At 36.3% G+C, this 26,670-nt stretch overlaps 1 protein-coding gene across 4 annotated transcripts in view; it reads left to right on the top strand.

The window, feature by feature from the left end:
* Positions 1 to 26,670, top strand: part of BBS9 (Bardet-Biedl syndrome 9) — a 275,656-nt gene that overhangs the window by 147,757 nt on the left and 101,229 nt on the right. For all 4 annotated transcript variants that reach the window (XM_061996330.1, XM_061996329.1, XM_061996331.1 and 1 more), the window contains one exon: positions 16,049 to 16,159. In XM_061996330.1, coding sequence (XP_061852314.1) covers positions 16,049 to 16,159 — 111 coding nt within the window. The remainder of the gene's footprint in view (positions 1 to 16,048; positions 16,160 to 26,670) is intronic.

The raw sequence follows: 26,670 nt of genomic DNA, 5'->3' as shown, positions 1-26,670 counted from the left end.
TTATGTAGACAGTCTAAGTAACATGTACGAGTCTGTGGAACTCATTGAATTATCAGTGCAAAACTATATGTACATCACTGACACCGCTTGTAATATATTTACTCTTTCATATTGTCATAAAGGAGGCTAATAAATGTAAAACTAGTGAAAATGTAGTAGTTTTGTACATACAGAACTGATTTTTCAATTACTTCAGACTTTTTTAAGAGCCTAATTCAAATCCTGATGAAATCTATGGGAGTTTTTCCACAGACTTCAGTAAGCTTTGGCTCACGACTCCGCTGTTCAATTTTTCAAATAGATTTGCCAAAAAATTTGCAGAGAGTCAGGCACTTGGAAAGTTTTTTACTTGCAAAGTACAGCTGGTTTTGAGTTGCATACAGAAAAGTTCCCAATTTTTTTTTTTGAAACAACAACAAAAAGGTTTTAAAGGTTTTCTAACTTTTAATAGGTAAAAGAGTGGCTTTAACATTTGAAGCTGAAATTGCTTTGGGTGTCAGTTAAAGCATGACAAATTCTGTAACAGAAGGTTATTTTAAAAATGCGTAGTTATATGATAAAGCTTAAAATTAAAATCTTATAGTAAGTTTAGCTAAAATTTTCTTGGATTGTGAGTTTCAGAGTCAGGGATGTCTGTCCTAATAAATGATTACTTTCTTTTGCTACAATGGAAAACTACACTGCAATTAAAGAGTAATTCTCTGAGGTTAACAACACTAATTTAGGAGAGTGTTCTTGAACTTCAGGGAACACATTATGCAGCTAGATCCATCTGGTGATGCAGGGTGGTTTTCATTGCCTCTGGGTGGTAGGATCACCAGACATGAGGTCGATGTGGTTGGACAGACTGGGTTTTAGAGAGCATGGGGCACAGCCAATGCCTCAAAGCATAGATCATACCCTTGTGCATTGACTGAAAACTAAAGCAGTGACATTTTCAGGTGACATCTTGAGTTATGGATGGCAGTCAATTAAGTGTAGAATCTCTCTCAATTTCCTTTTTATTTTGGGGTTTTTTGAGTGATTATCTCCAGCATAGATATGATGCATATCTGACTGCAGTAAAGCTCCACAGTAGCTACATTGTGAATTGTCCCTTTGTGGTCTTGGTGGCTTTTTCTTCAGGAGAAAAAGCTTCATACCTTACTGAATCCAAAGACCTGGCATTGCTGTAAGGTTGTGCATCATCAGTATTGAACTCGGAGACTGTTTTTCTTTTTCAAGAATGAGAATATTTTGTCAGGCCAGTTGTGTTTATGACTGTTAGTCTACTCATGAAGCTGATGTTGACAGTTGAGCTAGTGTTCATACAATAAGTGAAGGTCCACAAATTCATGTTTCTCTTGGTCTTGTCTTCATCCAAATTCACTCATCTCTAATCTTGTCATCTGATGTTTGAGCTGGAAAGTGACTTGACTAGTCAAACAGGAGCTGCTTCATGACAAGGGCACATCTATCTTTAAAATAGATTTTTGGTCTAATAGTGTCACTGATTGAGCCATAGTTGGTTATAAGAGGGCAAGCAGAGTGAAAAGCTACATGAACTTGAATCCCTAAGATTTTGTTTTGATACAGTTACCCTTTGAGGTAAAGATTTAGCTTACTCTCTGCTAATTAGAATGTTGCTAAAGCACTAATTAAAAAAGTAGTGTGTTTTTAACTACATAGTGCTAAAGTACTTTCTTATAGGATTATAAAAACCTTCAAGGAACTGGTAAAAACTGCAGGCTTGATGACTTTCATGTGATTAACATGGTAGACTGTATATTTGTTGGGTGTTTGCTATGTATTGTAAGTGCAAATACCACAGTAGGGTGTATTGCCAGTAGCTCTCTGTCTTTTGATGAAAGATGTACTTTATTAATTCTGACCTTTACCAAAGCTTAACTGTTATTCCACTTGAGGAAAACTAGTTAGCTGTAAATTAGAGAGATCATGGAAAGAGGTAGTACTTCAAAGTTGGGATATGATTAGGGGGATGTTCCACTGTATTAATCAAGTTTCAATTTTAATGACCTACTGTCTTCTATGTAACAATAAGCAGCTGTGACACACTATGTGTTTCAAAGAACGTTTACTCAGCCTTTAAATTTACCATTAGAGATCAAAGAGACAGTCTAATGTATACAGATGATGAAGGATGCCTCAATTCGAATGGATGGCTGAACAGAAATAGTGTATCTAGAGGGCAATAAATATTATGAACCGTGTTTTTTAATGTAAGTTTTGTGGTGCTGAACTATATTAAATTTTATAGCTGCACTGAGAAATCTTAGAACCATAGAATGATAATCTTAGAACTGTATCAGAATACTGATAAACATGTGTTTCTTCTAGCGCTTTTTTCAAATAAAATTAAGTCAGAACTGAGGGTTTTTAAAGCAAAAATAATTACTGGTGACATTACTGAAAGCAGCTTAGAAATAAATGGAAGCTTGAATTGGATATAGGAATTTGTGGAGGACATTTCAGAGTTTTCAAGTGTGGCTAAGTGATCTGACTCTTTCCTTCCAGTCTTAAAATCTGTTTAAATAGATAGGGATTAGTAATTCTTGGCTTTTATCTTCTCTAAAATGGAGAGAGTTTTCTTGTAATCAGAGTAGTCATTAGGGGTATTAGGTTGCTGTTCAGTTATATTTAAAGTTAAAAACTGATGTTCTCATTTGAATCAGGTCATTGGTAAAGCCGGCAATAATGTGACAGTTGTTGTGCAGGAGGTTAAAGCTAGTGGAATAAATGATGTAAAATATCTGATTACATCCTACCATAAGTTTTTGAGAAGAAAATTCTGTAAAGCAAAATCAAGGTAGATATGATGAGGTAATTAAAGACGTAAAGGTCTAGCAAGGGCTGTATGACATGTTATAGATTTTCATGTGTTCCTGTGATCCTACTCTGAAAGTCCTTCTGAAAGTATGTGACAGGTTCTTATGATGCCTGTGACAATAAACAACTGCCATTTTTCCCAACAAAGATACTGTAGTGGCAGAATTAATACTTTTGCAGTATTTTCCCAGCCTGAGGAGAAAACATTAACCAGTTCTGCTTATTTAATTTAATTAGCAGTCAAGGAAAAAATGCATGTCTTGCAACAGATTTCTCAAATATTTTCAAATAAATAATACTGGTGTCTATGTCAAAAAAGTCTTTATTTTTGGTCATCTTTGCAGCACATTCAAACCATTTTTCTGGTTTAACATAAAATTGATTTTCATGTGGGTAACTTGATTCTTTGTGGCTACAAAATTGCATATATATGAGATCATTTTGATGTGTGTAGTTACAGTGTGCATGTAAACCCTGTGAAGAAATATGAGGGAAGAAACTGGAACACAAAGTTCCATTTAAACAGAAGGAAAAACTATTTTACTGTTGAGGTGAGGGAGCCCTGGCACAGGCTGCCCAGGGAGGTTGTGGAGGCTCCTTCTCTGGACACGTTCCTATGTGACCTGATCTAGGTGGATCTGCTATGGCAGGGGGATTGGACTGTATGATCTCTAAAGGTCCCTTCCAGCCCCCACAATTCTAGGATTCTGTTATAGACTGAAAAAAAGAATACATATAGAGGTATATATACAATTAAAACTCACCATGGTAGGTTGCATTAAGAAGTTCTTGGCAGGCAGAGCAGTCTGGTCCTGAACAGTGAAATAATTGTTTTGATCAACAAGATAAGAATGAAATCCTGGCCCCACTGAAGTCACTGGGAGTTTTGCCATTGACTTAATTTAGTCAGAATTTCTCCAGTTTATTTGACAGTACTGTGTGTTACTGTCTTACTGCTATTCATGTAGTGATTAGTAACCTTTTGACTTACCGGAACATAAGAGCGAACTCTGAAGCAGACTTCTTTTAAAAGAAGTACATTCAGAGTTTGAATTCATTTAAAGGGCTTCCTTCAGTGTTTGGACAAAAAGGAAGGTACAGAAGCTGATCTTTACCTCATTGCAGATTTGATGTTAGTGTGAAGGAAAACAAAAATACACAATTCTGTTCTCTGAGGGGGAAAAAAAATACATTAGAGAAGTGTAAAAACATCGTTTTATCCTGTAACTTCAGTGCAATGATTGCAGTGCTATCCTCTTGCCTTCATGCTGAGTATGGAGAATATAATATGAAGAAAATGACAGTAGCATTGATTCATTTCTATTGCAACTGAACACCAAGCAGAAAATACTTAGCATGTAGTATTAACAAACACTTTGCAAAGAGTGACTTTAGCAAATGCCACATATTGTGAATTTGAAATATCACAGAATCACAGTGATAGGAAGGGACCTTTAGAGATCATCTAGTCCAACTCCACTGCAGAAGCAAGTCCACCTAGACCGGGTTGCACAAGAATGTGTCCAGGTGGGTCCTGAAGACCTCCAAGGAAGGAGCCTCCACAACCCCTCTGGCAGCCTGTGCCAGGGCTCCCTCACCTCAACAGTGAAATAGTTTCTTCTTATGTTTAAGTGGAACTTTTTGTGTTCCAGCTTCATCCCATTACCCCTTGTCCTGTTGCTAGATACAATGGAAAAAAGGGATGTCCCAACCTCCTAACACCCTCCCTTTAGATATTTATAAATGTTAATAAGGTCTCCCCTCAGTCTCCTCTTCTCCAGGCTGAACAGCCTCGGTTCTCACAGCCTTTCCTCGTATGAAAGATGCACCAGTCCCCTGATCATCTTGGTGGCCCTGTGCTGGACTCTCTCCAGAGGTTCCTTGTCCATCTTGAGCTGGGGAGCCCAGAACTGGACACAAGACTCCAGATGAGGCCTCACCAGAGCAGAGTAGAGGGGGAGCAGAACCTCCCTTGACCTGCTGGCCACACTTTTCTTGATGCATCCCAGGATGCCATTGGCCTTCTTGGCCACGAGGGCACATTCCTGGCTCATGTTTAGTTTATTATCAATCAGGACTTTCAGGTCTCTCTCTGCAGAGCTGCTCTCCAGCAGGTCAATCTCCAGCCTGTACTGGTGCATGGAGTTGTTCCTTCTCAGATGCAGGACTCTACACTTGCCCTTATTGAACCTTATGAGGTTCCTCTCTGCCCAACTCTCAAGTCGGTCGAGATCCCACCGAATGGCAGCACAGCCTCTGGTGAATCAGCCAGTCCTCCCAGTTTGGTGTCATCGGGGAACTTGCTGAGGTTACACTCTGTCCTCTCATCCAGGTCATTGATGATATATATTGATGATGATATATTTCCCCTACTTTGTTTTTTCTTTGGTTGAAAATTTTAAGTGAAGAGAAGCTAAGGTTCTCTTGGGGAAGATAAGAAATATAAAGAATTTGAATGTACCTCAGTAATTACACTTAGAGTCACACATTACATTTGATGCCTCTCAAATACATATACTCTAACGATATATTATTGCTTGCACCCTAGGCTGTAACAGAGAGGGCTCGCTGTGTAATTGTTGCTTAACAAATTCAGCCATTTAGCTGGTGCACAAAAAATACCACAAGTGTTAGAGTTCACAGGATAAAATGAACAGTCTGCTATAAGTAGTATTTCATGTTAGAGAAAGTGCAGATGCTGCTGCAAGATGTATTATATTTCCATAATCGGTAATAGATAACAAGAATTGTTTAACAATCCATATCCTTATGTGTGCACTTACGCTATGAGCAGATCGATAAAAAAGCATTAAGCCTGGTGCCAGCTGAAGATAGTGTACCTGCAGGCTATTTAACTGCGTAACGGAAACTAAATCTGGATTTCAGTAACTCTCTTTGGGCAAATCATTATCTAGGCAATGTCTTTTCAATTTCTGTTTTAGTTTGTGGGTCATATGGAAAAGGAAAGTCAATGGACTTTCGTTTTTCTTTGTATGAAGGAAATATAACCAGTGTCTTAGTGTAAATGTGTCATAATAATGATTTAATCACTTTACCTTATAGTTATTTTCATGTCCATCTGTGAAAGGGTGGTAGGGTATACATAGATGAAAACTTCATGAGCACATTGAAGTGACTGCTAATTAAAATAAGTTTCCTGAAGTGTTTCAGACATATAATGTATTATCATGTACTCATAGAGTGAGGGGTGTGTTGCATTCTAGATACTGGTTGGGTTTCATAAATTTTACATAAGGATTTAAGTACACAGACCTATGCTGAACTGCTTGTTGAATATGAAGTCATGGACAAAATATACAATTTCAGAATAGCTCAGATTTAAAAACCTTTTAAATGTGATGACAGTGGACACTGAGTCCTCAACATGAGCTTTTTCACTCTCAAGCTGCTGTTGCTCTGTGTTATTTGGTACTGTACACATGACCTAATTAAAGCAAAGGGACAGAGAATGGTTTTTTTACCAATGAAATGTATCCTGGGCCTTTGGTCATTCTGTATATCAAATCATTACACTTAGAGTACGTTTCAATCATTTTGAGTAGGCAAAAAGAGTGTCACAGACATTCAGTGAGCTTGGTAATACAGCAAATTCTTCATAAGAACGCAGACGTTTAATGCAAGAAAATGAAGTAGCATGGTCCTTACATAGTGGGACTTTCGTACCTTATGTGGTTTGTAGTGGCTGTTTAATAGAATTTGTCTCCCCTCAAGTTGTTTCTTTCAGTGGAAGAACTCTGATTTTACTGTGATGAGGATGAATTTTGGTGCTGTCAGATTAAAAGTTGATAGCAAGTGAGAGAAAAACAATCAATCAGAAAGATGTAATTTTTTTGTATGAAATGTTTTTGCTACCTAATGATATAAAGAGGATAATACTTGATAGTGTTTGTAGTCAATTTGATGAAAATACTTAGAACAGCAGGCCACAAAGTATACATTATATGTTAGTGCTGTGGTAGAGAGTTTAAAGAAAGATGAAATTGCAAAAGAACTGGTAAAGGAGGATTGCTGAAGTATAGAAGAAACAGCAGCAAGATTGCTATTTAATCAGTAGCTTCACGGGGAAAAATCCACCAAATAAATGAAAACATTTAAAACCTGTGCAAAACCCTGTCTTCTTTGAGAAGGGTTTTAAACATTAAAAACCCATTTCAAATAATGTTTAAATTGACTTTCCAAACCAATTAGTGTTTATACCCTAGAAACTGGGATTCTAGTATGTTCTTTTTATCTAGTTTTTTAACATGATGCATTGACTTTTCCTGGCAAGGCTGCAGGGTGGGGGACTACAAATGTGGCTTCTCTGAGAAGCTGCTAGAAGCTTTCCCCCTGTCAGATAGAGCTAATGACAGACCCACCACTGGCCAAGGCCGAGCCCATCAGTGATGGCAGCAGGATCTCTGTGATAACTTATTTAAGGAGAAAAATTGCTGCACAGCAGCAGTCAAGCTACAAGATGATCCCTAAAAACTAGAGTTGAAAGAATTAAATAAGCATAAAAGTAGCTGACTTACAGAATCATTGTATTCTCTTTGCTGTCACTTTATCATCTTGGACAGTAGTAGCAATGTCAGCTTTTAAATAAGATTAAACAGAACAGTTAATCCTGTGCTTTCCTATAGAGCAAACCACTTTGCTTCAGACATTGCATTTTATTGTAGCAACTGACCTTGCTCTTTACCAAAAAAGGCAATTTGGATTTGAACACAGTTCTCCCTTATCCATTACCTTCTAGTGGATTTAATAAATTTGATGACATAAGACAAATTGCTTCTTTCCCTCCTTTCTGAAAAGTTCTGTGCCAAGTGTCTCTTGAATTATTAGAAACTTTTGGGAGCATAGATTTTCATATATCTTCAGATACCTTCAGATAGTTGGCAGTTTAGTAAAGCACCTCAATCTCCTGTCTACTTCTGAAAAGATTTGTAGAAGATACTGTGCAAAATGTTTCCTTCAATTAATTAACTCCTTCATTCTTAAACAAGAAGTCCAAAGTAATCCCCGTAATGCAACATCACTATTATCTTTCAGTTGTATCACTTCAATACCATTTGAATGCTATTGATGTCAGTAAAATTGCTTAATTTACACAGAGAGAGATGTGGTACTAGTGAAAGAACGAAATTCTATGCAATGTGTGGAGTATAATTTGCTGAATAATAAGTTCCTTTAAACAAAGGAAAAATTGTCTGTAGAATAAGATGTAATTTTGAAGTATTATGTACAGTTCCATGCTCATTTCCTCTAAATAAACAGTATTAATTGAATGATATTATAATACTAAATGGAGGCAATGTTGCCTTTTGTTCTTCCTAAAACCAAGCCTGGAGACTGAATATTGTGAAAGTTAGAGCCTAGCAAAAGATAAAACTTGGATTTATTTGGTCATTAAGATGTGTAGTAAATGAGGTATTAAATATAATTGGGATTAAAGAAAATGAGAGTAATATATGTTTCTTGTCGCACTATGGGAGGAAAGCATTTGATTTGTTCTCAGCTCCTGGTACAGTTAATAAAAATCATACTTAGTCATTAAGTAAAAGTGACATTTTTTTGACTAACCAAATATGGTGTTTCTCAGGTGTTACACATTACAGACAAACCTGATACTTTCTCAGTTATACCCATTACAATACATGAAAACAATGTGCTGTCCTTGGTATAGTTGAGAAAAACAAGTGTTTTTAGCAAAGGTTTCATTTCAAGTGTGGAGGGAAACTTCTAAGTTGCAGAAAAAGGATTCTCTTTCTCTCTTTTGAATATTTTGATTTCCTAGTACCCAAAGAAAGACACCAGATAGAAATTCACTTCAGTAACATTAAACAGAGGATGCTTGTATCCATGTTTATCACTTGAATTGCTTATTTCCAGGAGATAGAGGAGAGGCTGGTTCATTACCACTTTGAAAACACCATGTCTGATTACTTGTGTTAAATTTCAACATTTGCCATTTTGTATTTCGTAGTCCAGTGTCTCTCCAAGAGTAAATTTAATAAGTTAGCTTGCCAAATACTTTTGGGAACCAGAATTGTTGGAACTAAGAGTTTAAGTGTTTACAATATCATTGCTGTAGTTTTTAAAGAAATATTTTCAATGATACTTTGGTTCCAGAATCTTCAATTTTTAGGGGTTGGGTTGTGATCTAAGGGTTAGCTTCCTAAAGCTCATTAAGGTAGTCAGCTAGCCTGGTTTTTTTTGTGATATCTCATGTTCACTTTAAATGTTGTGTAAATATTGTTAGATAAATTGAGAATAGTAATTCATGAATGTCCTAATGATTTGATAACTACTTATAATTAGGTAACAGATAATTGGATCATTTCAGAATACTAATAGAGAAATGTATATCTGTTTTTACCTTGTATGCTCTATGTCTTCTATTTGAAGGAGGGTGAGAGGAAAGGGAAAGGAAGAAGTGGTATCTGGTTCATAAACTCTACATCTCTGTTGGAATAAGGTAGTTCTTAGTTGCGTTCTTGAATACAGTTGTTTGTCTCCATGATTGCTGTTCAGAGGTTGTTCAGTGCCCTTGAACAGTCTGAAACCTAATTTCAAGTAAAGGTTTATGATCAGTTCCTTCTTATTCCAAGAGTGTTTTTTATTTTGCCAGACACTAAGGATTTCTGGCCTTATTGCATTAATGACAAAGATCAATCTGTTCAATTTTCAGTCAGGACTGGTCATCTGCTCATGTGTCACTAAGGTAAATGACTCCTATATGATCTTAGTAACCTTTAGCTCATTTTTTCCATGTTTATTTAATCTGTCATGAACATGAGTAACAGGAGTTGAACACAGTATTCCACATGTCTTACTACTGTCTTTTTCAATGGTATTACTGCTTTCTTGGTCCTTATTTGGAACATTGTCAAGTTGATTTCAGGATTGCATTCACTTTTTTTGTAGTCATTACACTGAAGCTTTCATGATCGTCCTGTGGCTTGATTATTTCTGTGGGGTTTGTATCTTCTTTTGTTTCTTTAACACCATTTCTGATAATATTAGTTCCTCTCATAATATTAAATCAAATGCAATTCCTATTGAAATCTGATTTTGGTAGTATATAGCTAAAGTTTGTCATTTTGTGTATTAAATTAATTTATAATCCTTTTCCAGGTAGACCAATTCTATATACGACTCTTTTAGTAGCCCATCGCAATAGTGCTATGAAGTATCACTCTACCACTTTACCACTGCTGCTTTTCTGAGCAACATATTTCCTTCAGTATTTATGTTTTAATCCCAGTTACTAGTCCACTTTCTTCTGTTATCCACAGTATAGCTGATACTGCATCTGATGCTGGTAGTTCCTGTATTCTCCTGCCCCAGATCATGTGTTAGCATACATCTCAAATGTATTGCTTTGATTTCATTAATTTTCTGATCTGAATTAGGAATAAACCTCTCATTAACTATGTCTGTCTGACTACTGTTCTATCATGACTGTCTCAGACATTCAAAAGACCCTACATAACATGGTCTCATGCAGTGAATTGCATTATCTTTTATTTCATGTTCACACCTGGCACAAGAATCCTTTTTTTGACTGAGCTGCCTCTTGTTGTTTAAGAGCCTGTAAGGTGTTTTGCTTAGGCCAGTATGCCTCAGTCTCTTGAAGGTAAATAGTTGTATGATCCTCTGAACCATTCAACAAATACTCACCCTGAAAGTCTTGTGGTATGGTTGTGTAACAGTACATTTTTTAACTCATAGGTTACAAATCTGCAAACCATGCCAAAAACATACACTGTCTCTTGAGCTGTAGGGAATGAGGACTTGCTCTTAACTAAGAAGTCCAAAATTTGTATTTATATCCATGTACATAAAAATACAGCATGTCTATTTATGTGTCTATATGCTAGCATCTTCAGCTTGAAGAATACTTCATCTATGTGAGCACTGGGACAGGCTGCCCGGAGGGGTTGTATGTGGATTTCTGTGCACAAGATAAATATATATGTGTAAAACAAAACTAAAAATGGTGAAACCTTTGTATAGTCCTCTTGCCCCCCAAAAAGGTAGCATGAAATTGAATTTTTCACTGGATGAAGGTTGTCCTGAAAATACACTGATGGCCAAATATTCTCTAACTTCTGCTACTGCTGTATTTAAGCATTTTAAAATAAAACCTTTTCCAATTATTCTAAATGAAAGCTATGCTTAGTGGAACACTGAATAGGGGGAAGATTGTGAGACCCAGACAACAAAATAACCCCAGGTGTTTTGTGGTTTTTGTTGTTATAGTGTTTGTCAAGAGTTGATATTCCCCTCAAAAATTCTTGCTGCAAACTGACTTTTTTTCAATGCTGTTACATAAAGCCAGATGGAAGTCCTCCAAGCACTACAGAACTCAGTAACAATTACCTCTCACAACACAGCAGAACACACAGCACGTTTTGTCTCCAGTCTGTGCTCATCAGGTGACTTAGGTTGTTGGATGCAATGATACACTTATGTGGTCGAAGCACAACTATCATCATTCATCCTCTGTTCACAAGGAGTAATGAATTGCTTTTGGTAGATATTGAATGGCATTATGTAGTTTTAATGTTACTGCTTTCTCAGTCCTGTGTAAGGGTACTACTGAGTGTTGATTTTGATTGTTTTCTTGGCTACATATCCAATAATGCTTCTTTAATGAAAACAGCTGTTAGATCTCTTTTTAGCAATTTGTTTCTCAATGCCGTTTGTATGACTTGTGTACCACATGCACTGAACCTCATCCTGGAAGAATAGCCAAGACAATTTGACAGTTTAAACAGCATAATGCCAAAGTACCCTGAACTTCTTAAGAGGTTGGGAATGTTCAAAATATCTGAATGTGCTAAAAGCTCAAACAGAAGCCACACAATTGGTCCAAATTATCTCTGGATACCTCTCAATGCGTATAGTGGCAACTTATTACAAGCCAAGCAATGGAATTTATGAACTGGAAGTTTAATTAAGGAACAGTTCAGTAAAATAAGGATAAAGTAGAACAAGAGCCTAATAGGGGGGGATGAAGCCCTGGCACAGGCTGCCCAGGGAGGGTGTGAATGCTCCTTCTCTGGAGGTCTTCAAGACTCATCTAGCCACATTCCTGTGTGACGTGATCTAGGTGGACTTGTTTCAGCAGCAGGCTTGGACTAGATGATCTCTAAAGGTCCCTTCCAATCCCTACTATTCTATGAATATATCCGTGTTCCTGCTGAAAAATGTTTTGATCATTTTCAATGACTTTGGACTGCATGTTCAGTTGGTATGATCTTTCAATAATTATTCTAATGGAATGTAATAACAGAAATGTTTTCCATATTTTCATTGAATTTGGTCATGTAAAATCAGACACCAAAAAAAGGAAGTTTGTAACTGCACAACTGTAGCCCCACTATGAGGTTTAATTGCTGAGTTTTGACATCATCAACTCATTAATTGGTGACTACATTTTTCTAGTGAATATCTGAACTTAAACTTGGACTGTCTTCTACTGTGAGTTGGAACAGTGTTCATCTCAGACACTCAGGAAAAAAAAAATCCCCTTTTTTTCCTTCTTACACTCTGCAATGGAAATATGCTCGCATTCCTGGAATGTATGTCTTCAAATGACAGGCTCTAATCCAGACTCGGTTATATGAATAAATATTCTGTGGACTTCATCATATACTCAAATAGATTTTGTTTTCTTCTATAGATTACATTGTTTTATCTCCCTTCTAGAAAGCAGCAATAGCACTACTTCCAAAGCCTCCATGCAGTGTTTATTTCAATAGGCAAGCTACTTGCTGATGGGCCGATCCTAATAAAATTTACAAGCCTTAAATAAATGTAGCAAGCAATCAGTAGAAGTAATTCTGTTTTAGAATAATGTCTAATGCCTTAGACTGCTTTTTTAGTATACAGTTTCCTAAAAATTATGGACAGCACAGAAAAATCAACTGAATATGGTTTTGCATATACTTTTACAGTCCCTGGGGAATATTTTCTGCTGTTTATCTCTGTTGTATAATGGTAAACACATAGGTGACAAAACCCTCTATTTAGAGAGCTTCCTGCTCACATTTGACTTTCTTGATGCCAAAGCAGGAAGCTGCCTTTCCTTCTTTCTATAGACTCTTGTAAGAGCTAATTTCAGAGGAAAATGGAAACTTTATGCGTAGTTTAGATTGCAATTGGGTGGAAGAGAAAGAGGAAAACCCAAATAGTCTTTCCCTCAAAGTACCTTTTCATTTTTTAGAGGTATACTACTTTTGTTTTCCTGTTTTTCAGCTTTTAGAGCCATGTTAAAAAGCTTAAAAACATGCTGATAGGAACCTGTAGGAAAACTGTCAGTACTTAATTTTTGCTCAATATGTATTATATGTTTATATTTCCTTTGGGTGTGGGTGTCTTTTTCCAACTTAAGAACCAAATGTGTTACAAAAACAGATGTAGTGAAAATAAACAAGAGAAGTCTCATTTCCTTTGGTGAACAAAGTTCACAATTAGCTTGAGTATAACTTTGTGTGTGATGTATCATATCAAACAGTTTTGCTGACCAAAGCTTGCTTTCTTGGATTTATCACAACTGATAAAAGATCTGTGGTGTCAGACAAGAATTTAGCTACACAGAAAAGGGGGAAAGAATGGGTCAAATGTAATAACGTATTCTAGATGTTATTCCTGCCAACAATTAATGGGGAAATTCATTTTATGAAGCACTGTTTACTGACTGACATCTGGAGAACTTCTCAACTTGGATAATTTCCAGTATGTAGATTTATATACTACTATTCCTCCCTCTTTTTTTTCCCCCCTTTTCCCCTAAATATTTCACTTTTCTGATTTGTAATATTCATTTCAATTATCAATGCATGTGAATTATTCTGCTGCTGTGATTTCTTTTAGAATTCCAGGTGCATATATTCCCCATCATTCGTAGCAAACAGTATGATTGTAGAAGAAAGAGAATTTACCACTCTTAATATCAATGCTGATCTTACTACTCTCTCTATATATAAACCTTCTTTGTATGTAAAATAATGGATTACTCGTTAACACTGCAGGCCTCACTGTTCTCTATCAAGAGAATAAAGGTATGGAAGCTGTGATTTTTTTTCCTTAAATTGTAATAATATCTGATAACAACAGATGACAGGGAATCTTAATAAATCTCCTGCCATTGAAATCAAGAACAGGAAATCTTGTTTCCTTTTAGTGAGTAGCATGATGTACCTAAGGGCAAATAGACTTTTCTGACTCTTATTCAGTTGCTATCATTGTTGATGAAATGAAATATTTTGGCACCAAAAGCCATAAATTCTCAAGGCTACATAAGTTGCTGACTTTTGAGTTTTAGAATGAATGTTGTAAAAGTTCTTTTATTTCCATGCAGAAATTTAATAGATGGTCATTTACTAGGTGAATTTTCACTCATGCTGTTAGAAAACATTATAAAACCTTTAAAAATGTATGATGCCATTTTTAATAGTTCTTCTGTGCAAGAAACCTTAATTTTGTGTCCTGTATTTAAAGATTACTGTTTAATAGTGTAGATTGTATCTGAAGAATAAGAAAGAGAAATATTTAAATTGACTTGTAAAGCAGTGGTTTCCATTTCACCGAATCTCATAGTTTACATTTCAGTCACAATTTGCAAATGGAAACAGAAGTATTAGTTTACAGGTATTTATTTTCATTTAGAGTGTAGGTACAGTTATATTCAATGCATGTCAGACATTGCCCCAGTGTTACAGTATTTTAACATGAAGACATTTTTCTCATTTCCCATATTTCCCATTTGCTTCTTCAGTTTCATAGCAGGTACTCTAAATAGCTGAAGCTACTGAAGTTGTAAGTCTGCACATCACTGACGTATTCACTCCTGATCCTCCTCTCTAACTGGAAAAAAGTTATTTGCTCTGAATCAAATGTAACCCCTACATGGTGGCTTATTCTGTTAGAATGTATCTGGAGCGTAGTAGCGTGTGTCTTTCTTAGCAACAAAGGATACTGTAATGGTTCTTGAGCTGGTAGGAATGCATGTTTTCACAGGATTCCCTGGAGCTGCTATGCTTTACCCAACCAGGCAAAGTGCAGGTATATTTCTGCAGGGCAATCCTGCATTGCTATGCTGGTGTGTCTGAAACTGCTGGGGAAACTGCAGCTCTCCTGCTTGGGGATGCAAACTTCTTCCTAACGACTGGTTTAGCTATTTAGTTTATAAGGAGAGAATAGCCTGTGGGGCTGCAAATTGGATACACCAGTTAGAACATTTCTTCTCAAAATAGAACAACTGTGACAGAGGTGAAAACTCTGTCCTTTCCACTGAGGGGCTGATGTGCTGTTTATAAACATGTGCTTTCAGAACACAATAAGTACATGGTGTTTTTTTTTTTTGCATGGTAGTTGTGATCCTGGGAGGGCTCTGAGAGAGATGCAGCTCAGCTGTGTACTATGATATATTGCTGGCAATTCACTTACTGTAAGGCCATGTTTTTGGTATGCGACAGTGACATACCCTCCAAAGGCCTGAGCACATCTGTTTCAAAATTTATTTCAAGCTATTCTACTGCAAGCTCTTGCAGCTATCTTCAAGACAGAGATCTACTACTAGATTGTCCCTCCTCATATTTTAAACATAGGCCATTAAAAACGTTCTCTCATGAACTACTAGGAAAGCAATATTGCAAAATACAAAGAATCTATGATGCCATCCATCCTAAGATCACTTATGAGTAAGGCATTGCAGTGTGTTACTAGACTGTGAAAGTGTCCCTGTGTTTCCATGTCTCTAGCTCTAAGTAATAAAAATTTTTGATAGCCCATTCCAAAAATATTGTCATATGTCATTCTCTGCGGCAAGCTAACAATTTATTGACTTAATAAAATTGTGTCGTTCACATTTAATTACTTCTATTACAAAACTCTCTCAGTAATCTGATCTTTAAAACAAATCAAGTTATTTCTGTCTTCTTTGGGGAACCAGTTTTACATACTCTGTGGTCTTAATGCATTTGAACTTTTTTCAAATCCGCATTAGTAGTAAAGAGAAGTCATTAAGCCATAATCAGCCTTCTAAACAACAGTAATAGTTTAGCAAACATTTCTGTGGCATGAAAGTAAAAACAGTTCCAGTTTTATATGTTCCCGTCAGCTAATTTATCACCTCTTTTCCTTAATTATGCACCAGTGGATTTGTTTTGTTACATAAACACCGCATTAAGGTTCTTCCATTTTCAACTAGGTGGCTGTGCTACAATCCCAGAGTCTGATTTAGAGGAAAGAACGGCTATACCGGGCTCTGCAGCAGCGCTTCCCAGTCGCGGGCAGATTGCAAAGCAGAAATCCCAGCCTGGTAAGAAAAGGAAAATGATTGTTGTTTTACTTATAGGTATGCAGCTTGTCTTTTCAGAATGCCTGTGGACATATGAAACAAGGGACATATATCTCAGGCTTTGTTAGCGTCATATTCAATTTCTCTTGCAATTATAGTACAATGTGTAGGATTCTGAGTTCTTTCAGGCTCTTCTAGTTAATCTGTAGAGATCGATCCTGGAATTAAATAACCACAGTTGAAAGTTTTTGTGATACATTATACTTGAATGAAGTTCAGATTTAATTCATGATCCCTTCCACAGAGGCAGAATAAAACTGAGGATAGTTTGATGTAATAAAGGCTTTTTTTTCCACAGTATGATGGTTAGACTTCGTGCCAGCTGATTAAAAATATGGTCATTACTTATCTTTTGTGGGGAGACTTACTAGAATTTCAGAAAAATATTATTGGATATAATAAAATGAAATTATACTGGCTATAAAATACACTGCATACAGTGATGACACATTTTCTGGAAAGACTTCGTGCTGCCGGGAACTGTGATACAGTGTTAATATATTTTAAAAGCAACCCTGTGAAGTAGTGCATTGCAGTTTAATAAAGTGTCTGCTGAGCTCTTGGGCTTTGACTGCAGCTATTTCCCATTTTGTTTACTAAGTTATACCTTCACTCCTCTTTTCTCTCCATTGTCTGATTTATTTTTTCCTGTCATGTTTATTTTTAAATGTATCATAATGTTGCTTATGAACACAGCGTGTTGGTTATAGGTGGGTGCTGAAGTTAAGAGCAGCAGCTTAGAGATTGCAACCAAGAATAGTCAGAAATAGAAAATTCTTGCTCATTTGCAAAAAACTGTCAATTATGTGTTCAAAATGCATTCAGATGCTTGTTTGCCTATCTAACTGCTGCAGGAACAGGCAAGGAGTTGGAATATATAGTTCATTGCAATAGCAGAATTCACATTAGCAATGGGAAGGATATCTAATATAGCAATGTATAGTAATGCCACCACATAACTCCAAAATGAGTATCCACTTGCAAAAACAACCTGGAAAAACACTGAGAGCCTAGAGTTCTGCCTTTTTTCTAAAGTGCTAATTACTTGCAATTCTCGTGGACTTCAGATCATAAGAAAGGAAGCTGTCAAATTTGACATACGTATAGTTTAACCTTTGTTATCGGGGTGTATCAGGTACCCTCCTGGTGTTAGAAAAGTATATCATATCTCTGGTGAAGGGTACAATCCTGATAAAATTCCAACTTCAGACAACTAGACCAATAAATCAAAAACATATGGTAGGCAATCCCTCTTCATTGTCTGATGATTTAGGCTCATATTTCTACTTCAGTAGATAGTGTTCTGCCATGTTTAAATAACTTGATTCCTGAAAAGTGTAGAAGTACATTCATGACATCCTGAAGCAGCAGCATGAGGACCTTGTGTCCTACTGTAAGTCTTAGACCACAATAAGCACTGAGACTTATATCACATAGCTGGCAGTTGTTGCTTTGGAACACTAAAGGGCATGCTGAAAACAGTCTTTAGGTTTACAGCCATGTGTTACACCCATGAATTTAATTAATCTACAGTAAGAATTGACTGCCATCTGCCAGTTAGTACTGCAATATAGACAGCATCTAGAGTATCTGCCACTGAGCTGTCTGGAAATTCTAATTACTACAACATAAGAGCCAAGGGAGCTACTTGAACACTAGGCATGAAATCACAGCATTGCGATGTTTTTCTGTATGTGATTTTTTGGCTTGAGTTCTTGCCTAGGCCCCAGAGACTGCAGCAAGACAACTGTGATTAGAAGGAGTCCTAAGTGAATATTTGTTGTCTTATGTACCTTTTAAAATGAGTTTGCATTTAATGTAATTATGTCCAGTCACTAAGAGGAAAAAAGGAACAGTGTTTTTTTTTCTTGACATAGAATCATAGAACGGTAGAGATTAGAAGGGACCTTCAGAGAATCATCTAGTCCAACCTCCCTGCAGAAGCAGGTTGCATAGAAACATGTCCAGGTGGGTCTTGTAGACCTCCAAGGAAGGAGACTCCACAACTCCTCTGGGCAGCCTGTGCCAGGGCTCCCTCACTCTCACAGTGGAATAGTTTTTTCTTATATTTAACTTTTTGTGTTCCAGCTTCATCCCATTACCCCTTGTCCTCTTGCTAGCTAGTATAGAAAAAGGGATGTCCCAATATCTGTTTCCTGAAGGAATTTAAGAAAGACTTTTATGAGAAGTTGAGAGAATTCGTTTTCTTCTTGTAGATGACTTCTGTTAGTCATATCTATAGCTCCAGAGGTATTTTAATGATAGTGCAAAATTATACTGAATTTAGAGAAATTTCTGTATTTAGTTAATATTTTTCATTGAGCTGTATCAGCTGAACAAATATTCCATGCCTAAGCCTTTTTTACCCAAAAATCCCCACGGTTTAATGATTGAGGTTTAAGTAGTTAAAAATAGTTTGAGGTTGCAACACCAAATAGCTCAGAACTGAAGAGGAAAAACAGGGTCTCTTCAGCTGTAATTGACTGATATCCTCATGTAGGAAACATAAAGAGAAACATCTAGAAACACTCACAGAGGAAGATGGAAATGAAAGGACTAAAGTGAACTGATCCACTTAAACTATTTGAAAGGATTCTGTAGGTGACAGGGAACTTTAGTTTAATGTGAGATCCTGCCATCCATCGAAACAGAGTGAGAAGTGTAGCTGTGTACTTGCTCCATCTGGTGCTGGACCAAATCTTAGCAACGGGCTTTTGTACAGGTTAAATTCTACTAGTTGTTATATACACTATAGTGAAAAAACCAGTAGTGATGTTACCTTAGTGGGAACACATGCATTTCTACATCAGAACAAAAGGTAAACTCTGGTTTCTCCCACTGATATGGTGTACTGGATTAGGATGAAACTCAAGTAGTTCTCAAAAGTAAAATTTTAGACATAGAGAAACAAAGCAGAACCACATGCTATTCCTACAGAAAAGAAGTGTAAGACCTGAATTGCCTCTCAGCAGGAAGCAGTGGGAGTTCCTCACTGAGAATGGAGGAAACAAGTCCTCTCAGAGGTAGACTGTACTGGGACACTCTTGCTCATAGTGAAATTATTTATGTGTATACATTTGTTGAAGAGAAGTGGTATTGAGAAGGTTGGAACATAGAGAAATGATGACTGGAGGAGAAAGCCTCAAGAGCAAGAGAAGACTTGGATTCTGTGCCAGACTCTGAACATCCTGTGATTAGGTCTACATTCACAGAATCACCTTAAATGTGTTGTATAAGCTATGCAAAGAATTGTGAGGGAAATGAGGGAGACTAGGACCTCGAAGACTGCTGTTCTATGAGAAAGTATGCTGTAGGATAGCATCCTCTCACAGACTTGCAAGTTCTCATACAAAATACTATGTTGAGACTTTCCAGGCAACTGCATGTCAATGAGGCTTTTGTCTTGATTTGGAATGCTTCCTTAGGACAGCAGAAAATGACATCTAGTAGTCATGCTGCAAGTCTGTGCAAGAAGAGAATGAATGGTTCTGGCCCAATGAGAATCTCTTTAAAAGGAGAATTAATGGTTACATGATGTTTTCTTTTTATTGCTGAAATAGTTCACACAGATTTTTTTTCTAAGTAAATAATAGGAAGAAGTTTATGATATTTAGAAATTAATAATACTATTGGAGTTGTAGGAGTAACTTCTTGCCAACAGCTTTTCTCTGAGTAGGTACAAAACTGTGCTCCCTTGAACATTCTCTATCCCAGTGAATCGAAAAGAATTCTTCCTGCTTAAGTCCTCAAGGCACCAAGTCTGTGCATTGCATTTGGAAGAGTAATATTAGCTTGATAAATCTATTCTTGCTAACTTTGATCTTGGTGTCTTGGTTAGTGAGGACAGAGCAGCATGATTTCATGGTGAGCTGTGCAAGTCTGGTAAGGAGTTGGAGTGTAATTTGAAGTTGAGTCCAGTTTGAAGTCTCTTTTACATCCTTACTTTTTTATGAACTCACAGATATCACAAAGCAGATATTTTGAGCTCTACTATAGTCAAAAGTACTCACAAGCAGACTTTCATTTAAGTCCTCTGGACTTGTTTCTTTCTTTGTTATGCTCTTCCTGCTGTCTTCCATTTTCTTCTTTACAAGTTTCAAATTTTTTACTAGAGTCACAGCCTTAGTGATTTGATTTCAAGGAGAAGTTTTCATATGTTAAAAAAGGTAACAATTAACAAGTTGCAGAACTCTACTTCTCAAGTTCCCCCTTGTACTTAAATATTTCTGAATGAATGAATTGAAAGTTTTATTTGTAGCAAGTAAGATCAAGGAAGTTCTTGTACGTGCTGGCTTTTTAGAGACGTATCTAAGGGATAGGGTGAAAAACCATAGAACAACTTTCCTCTGAACAATTAAACTCTGCTGGTGATGAGCTTTAGGGTAAAATAACATATGTCTGTATCAGAAATATAGTATTCTGTATTCCTCCTACGCTACTTGCTATGAAAGAGTTCCCAAGCTGTATTTTTTTAACGAGTATTCCTACTGTGTATTTTAGACTGAAAGGACCTAGTTGCTCTTTTATGAGTAAAGAGTTTTATGCTGGTAAATCAAAAGTAATTCCACAAAGCTGATGGAAAACTGGATGAAAAGTTATTATGAATCAAAGAATGATCGGGCTGAAAAATGGATCTTGGGATTTTGTGGAGGTTTTTTTTGTTTCTTGGTTGGGTTTTTTTGTGGAGCAACAGTGCTGATTATTTTGTAGTTTGCATACTACAGGGTTTTACAACGCTGGGAGTCAGCTTTGCAAGTGGCATGTCATGCAGCTATTGGAATTTTAACAACTTGTAGTACTTGATTTTCCTGGCAGAATTTTTCACCTAAATCCCATAAATCTACCCTGTAAATGATCTATCTAAACAAAAAAAGAGTCTTAAATATTTAAGAGAAATGTTTGCCTGACTTTGCCATGATACTTCAGAATAATCATTGTCTCTACTTGAGAGAGCAACAGAGAAGATGCCTTAATGTTTTCATTTATTGTTTAAATACAAATATTTGTAAGAAGTTGTTAGTGAGACCAAATGCTTGGCATATGCACTGGCTACTGTGCTGCCACTGTTTCTGTACTTTTCTGTCATGCAAATATTTAGATGATTTAAAGATTAAATTTCAGAGCTCATCTTGAATGATTATATTTAGTAAACTAAATTAAACTTTCATAGTTCAATGCTCAAAGCATTTAAGACCACAACCTGTCTAAGCATATATATTTATGTATTTGAATAGATTTAACTGTCTTGAATTTGAAGCATCTGGCTTATTACTTTCAACTAAGTACACCGACAGCTATACATAAATGTCCATGAGGCTGAACTATAACATCCAGTAAAACAAGACATTCTGGGCCAAAATTTCAAAATACCCTCCAAAGCTGCATGCAGACATTGCACAAGCTGCCCATCTTTTCCTATAGGTTTCATGTGTATATTTTATTTGCCATACTACAGCATTGGGTGGCAGTGTTCATGTGGATGTTGTGGGTGTCATTTAAGAGGACTTTTCAACTTTACTGTTTCGATCAAAGATTGCCATTATTATTATTTCACTTGTGTAAACAACTCCTGTTAGTAAGCAAGATAGCTACTATTTTTCTTTAAAGGGACTAGTGACAGTAAAATTTAGCTGTGTTTAATTTTTCTTATGAGTCATAATTTACATGAACACACAACTGTGTGAAACAGCCATCTATAAAGCAGGTCATCACAAAGTGATGTAATCTAAGATGAAGTTTTGCAATTGTGTTTCATTCATTTGATTTTTGGAAAGGAATATTCTTAAACACTTTGACTTTGTACAAACAGATAGTAAAGAGCTTTTGGATATAAATGGTTACCAGTTATGCAGAGTCTTTTTATTTTAGTACTATGCTGTTCTTTTACCTTCACAAATGAGCATAGATTTCTGTGAATTTGTTACTAAAGGTGTTTAAATATACTGCAAAAACTTTAAAACAGGTTTGTGAGATTTCTAATTGCTCTAGATGAGCCATGTATTATTTACATGTTGAACTAATAAGTGCACTGAATTTCCAACATACGCAAGATAGATACAAGTGGTCTTACTACAGTTATTGTCATTATTGTTTGCTACACTGGTGATCATTTGGATACTGATATTCTTGGCAGTTACAGTGAAAGTATTTTCTGTGTACACAGCCAAGCTATTAAAGTTTTCAGGTTAGTATAATAGGAAAGAAATCAATCCTAATGCTGTGTTGTTGATTAGATAAAATAAAAGGGAAATGTATAAATTAAGCTAAATATCATTTTGGAAAAATGTACGTGCTGTCTGGAGTAGGATTTCATGCCTGTAATTGAACTTTCAAAACAATCAGTTGAATGAATCAGTGTTGTTGCCAACCCAGAGTTTTCAACTGTCCGTGACCACAGTTTTGAACCTGAAATTCTATCTGAAGTTTGATCACTACACTGATGGCAAAAGTAAGAATAAAAAGTCTGATTTCAGACCTACTTTTTGAAAATCATTGAAGGACCAATTAACAAGGCTCATCTGAGGAGAGAAATGTGTCTCTGACAGTTTGAGTTCAGTTTCAAGGATTTTGACAGGTGGGTTGCAACACACTATTTTGTTCTTGAGCCAGCAAAGAGTCTTGAATTAGAACAAATCTGTCAAAAATGCTGAAACCTGTGATGGCCTCAGGTAAGTGAAAGCTCCTTCAAGACTTAACATTATTAGTAGCTCACATATTTCCCACTAATATATTGTGATAGTGTGAGACTAGATCTGTATCTTTTTCTGGACATTGCTGTGTAATAGGAAAGGTACCAGGAGCCTGCAGCTGCACCTACCTAATACTTCAAAATTGCTAAGCTAATTGTTTCCACAAGAAAAGGTGCAAAGAAAATCACTGGACTACAAAAAGCCTATTTTTCTGGAGAGAGTTGAAAAGATTTATGGAGGTTTTCTTTTCCACAGAGTCTGTTTTTCTAAAGAGCAGTACAGCTTAAGAGATTAATGTGAGAATTCCTTCATTAAGTCAATACCAAATGAAGTACAGTTTCTCTTTTAGCAGGAGCTTGTATATACATCTCCTGTGAAATGTAACACAAGAACACAGCAAGTCTGATTTATGTTCCAATATTTGCAAATTCAAGTATATTATGTGTGTTACGCACCGTAGTGGGTAAAGAGATCAATCTCGATGAGTTTACTCCATACCAAAGGTTGTGGTATTGTTTTACAAAATGTCTCCTTTCAAAGGTTAAAAAAGTCTCTGACTAATGCCAGTTTGTTTCCTGACTGTCAATAAAACAAAGAACTGAGAAGTACCTCAGAAATTGTCTCAGAAATTTCTGAGATCACAGAAAAGAGGTATGAAGTGGTGTAGAGAGCCTAAACCTTTGTCATCAAATTCAATGTTTCTCATGGAAAATATTTGTTTGTTTAAAGCACTTTTAGGATTTGAGAGTTCAAAGGCACTCTGCTGCAACTTTAGCAGTTTCTTTCTAATAATTTTAAGGGATAAGTAAAGAGCAATACAAGGCATAAAGTAGTCATGGCCACAGCCAATGCTTTTTATAATCTTTGAGAAAGCCTACTTTTATTTTTATCGGGTCCTGAACACGAGGTTGAGAGGAAAGGGCATGCTAAATATGGAACAAAACAAATCAAAGCTAAACGCATTGTTAAGAATACCAAATAGGTCTTGTATGCAAAAAAAGGGAACTATAGCACAGAGCAAGGAATAAAAACCCAAAAGTTTGAAAGTTTTTTATGTGAATAGATGTTTTTCATATTTCCTTGCCAGTTATCTTGCATAACTATGAGCTTAAGAGAAGTAGATGATTGTCTGTCACTAGGATCCATTCTCTTATCCTCACTTGGTAAAGATGAGCAGGACAGAAACTAGTTTGACTTTTCTGGGTTTTGCTACTGCTTTTCATCTGTGATGCTGAAGGTTGATGCTCTTGTTTTCCTTACTAGGGTTTGTAAAATTTCTTGTGTTGTTTCCTCACACTAGTAATTTTCTTCATCATATCAAGTGTTGCCATCTTAAAGTACAGACTGCAAATGTGCCCAGCACTTGGCTGCTGGTAGATATCAACTGGTGTCTATTGTTTTCTCTACCTCCATAGTGAAATTTTGTCACTGAATACTCAGTAAAACTTGTTTCTCAAAATATATATTTTCCTAACTAATGTTTTACCATTTGCCAGTTCTTCTACACAGCTTTATGTACCCTTTTTTTAGTGTAACAGGGAAGTCATCATTTTGTTCAGAACGTGGGTAGCTTTGAATTTCATATGTTTGGATTAGTGTATTATTCCTGGCTTCACTTGTTTTGTTTGATCTTTATTCATTAGTGAGATAGTGCTCAGATATCTGTGCCACTTTCTTGATGTTACAGACTTATGTCTATAAAATTTACTTTCCACTATGGATTCTTTATGTGCATTTGTGTTAGATGTTAATGGCTCCTTTGCCTTCTTGGCAGTCTTTGAGAAGTAAGAAAAAATAATGCTGTTCTGTTTTTATTTAAGATACTTATTTCAGGCATTATTTAAATAAAAGAGAAATTTATCAAAACATTATTTGAATACCCACTCAGCTTTCCAAGCCAAGGAGGATTTAGAGGCTGTCTGGTGTATTATTGAGTCCAGGTCAGTTGTTCATGGCCCTGGACAACAAGGTTGGCAGGCAGAGGAGAATACAGACATTTTTGGATTCTACCATCCATCTTTATGTAAGAGATAATTAAAAGGAAGATGTTCAATAGTTAACAACAGAGCTAAGCTGAAAACTACAACTACAAATTTTAAGAAATCCCCAAAACTCATTGAGCACCCCAAAGAAGCGTTTTTTCTAATGCAGAAACTTGGGATTGGAATTGCAGGGTTTAGACTCCATATAAAAGTCAGATTAAACATAATAAAGGTTACTTCTGTCCTCAAACTTTCTCAGAATTTTAAAGTTAATACAAATGTAATTGTTTGATATATCAGATGAGTATTAGTTAAATCCAGGATAAGACTGTAAAATACTTTTCCAGGTCTTTTTTTCCAGGGTATGTGAAATGCCAAGACTCACTTTATAGCTTGTCAACGTTGGCCACCAAAGGGAGATTAGCTCTGGGTCTTTAGGAACTGTTTTCTGGAAAAAAATGACATTGTGGAGGTGTTAGAGGTTATTTTCCAAAATATCTTCTTTTAGAAGTAATTTTAGTGTCTTGTGCCCCTTTCTCCCCTCCCAGTTCCAGAAGGCAGCCATCCATGTTATGAGCTAATGGCTTAAACTTTCTTTAGAAAAAAGACTGTTCTTTGAGATAGAAGATTGCATGAAATCACCTGAAGCTCCTACCATCAATTTTATCTCTGAGGACTGACTCTGCAACCACTTGAAAAATAAGGGATTTGAATGGAAACATTGACTGTTGTTTAAAAGAACTGCTGACATGCCTGAAATGAGGGAGCACATTCCCACATGCTCTTTGGAGAGTGTTACTGGAATTGCTAATAGGTTTTCCATGTCATTTAGTGGAAATTATCAGTGCCATTATAAGCCATTTTTTAGCATTGCTAGAGCTTTGAATTATCAAGGAATGGACATTGTTATTAATGTGGATGATGCGTGATGCCACAGCTTATCTTCTTGGTTAAATAATATTCTGACTGGTACTGAAGTGTTTCCAGAGTTAGGTTCAGCAACTTTTAATTATTAGAATGAAGTACTTGGAATGTTACTTCACCGTCAAGAGTCTACAACTCAGAGGTTTTGCTGTAGAGGCAGTGTGATTTCCATGTTTGTACAGGTAGGTGATAGTCTAATGTTAGGGCTGACATGAAGAGGTTTGAACCCCTGAACCCAAAGAGTCTATTGTGGTTCAAAAGTTATTTTCACTTAGGTATGCTGGAGCAGTATGTGTTTCGGTTGTGCTGGATGTAGCTCTTAAACCTGGTCGTTTAAATATGAATGTTACTGTGCATTTTTACATGTGTATGCAGTAGTGTTAAGAGCTGCTCCAGTTTTTTGAATGCTTGGTGACACAATTCCCCAGTGTGAACATGTGCCTAATACAGAGAAGACCACATTCTGCTTTTAGTTAGTAATGTCTTTTGGGGCCCCACCTCTGCATGCTGTCACAACGATAATAGCTGATGGTCTGTCACAAACTTCTTGGTCTTTGACTTGGTTCTAATTGCCTGTGCATGTGAGATGCAGCACATGTGTCCATGTTGTCCCTAGTGCTTGAATGTATTCTAACATATTTCTAACTTCAGTGGAGAATTAACATTTAGTAGTTGACAACTCTTCAAGTTTGATAAGTTAATATAGATAAGTTAATATAGATCTGATGTTTTCTCATCAAAGGACACATCAGTTAAAATAACAGAATTAAAGTTATGCTTTAACAACTGTTTCAAGTTCACCACATTGTGTGAGATTAGTTGGATGACTTCATTGAAGAATTGTTTATATCAAACAAAAAAAACCATGGGACCAGCC

This window comes from Colius striatus, chromosome 5, assembly GCF_028858725.1.
Source record: "Colius striatus isolate bColStr4 chromosome 5, bColStr4.1.hap1, whole genome shotgun sequence".
Lineage (NCBI taxonomy): Eukaryota > Metazoa > Chordata > Aves > Coliiformes > Coliidae > Colius > Colius striatus.
The sequence above is the reverse complement of the archived record's forward strand: the minus strand, read 5'-3'. Positions and strand labels throughout refer to the sequence as shown.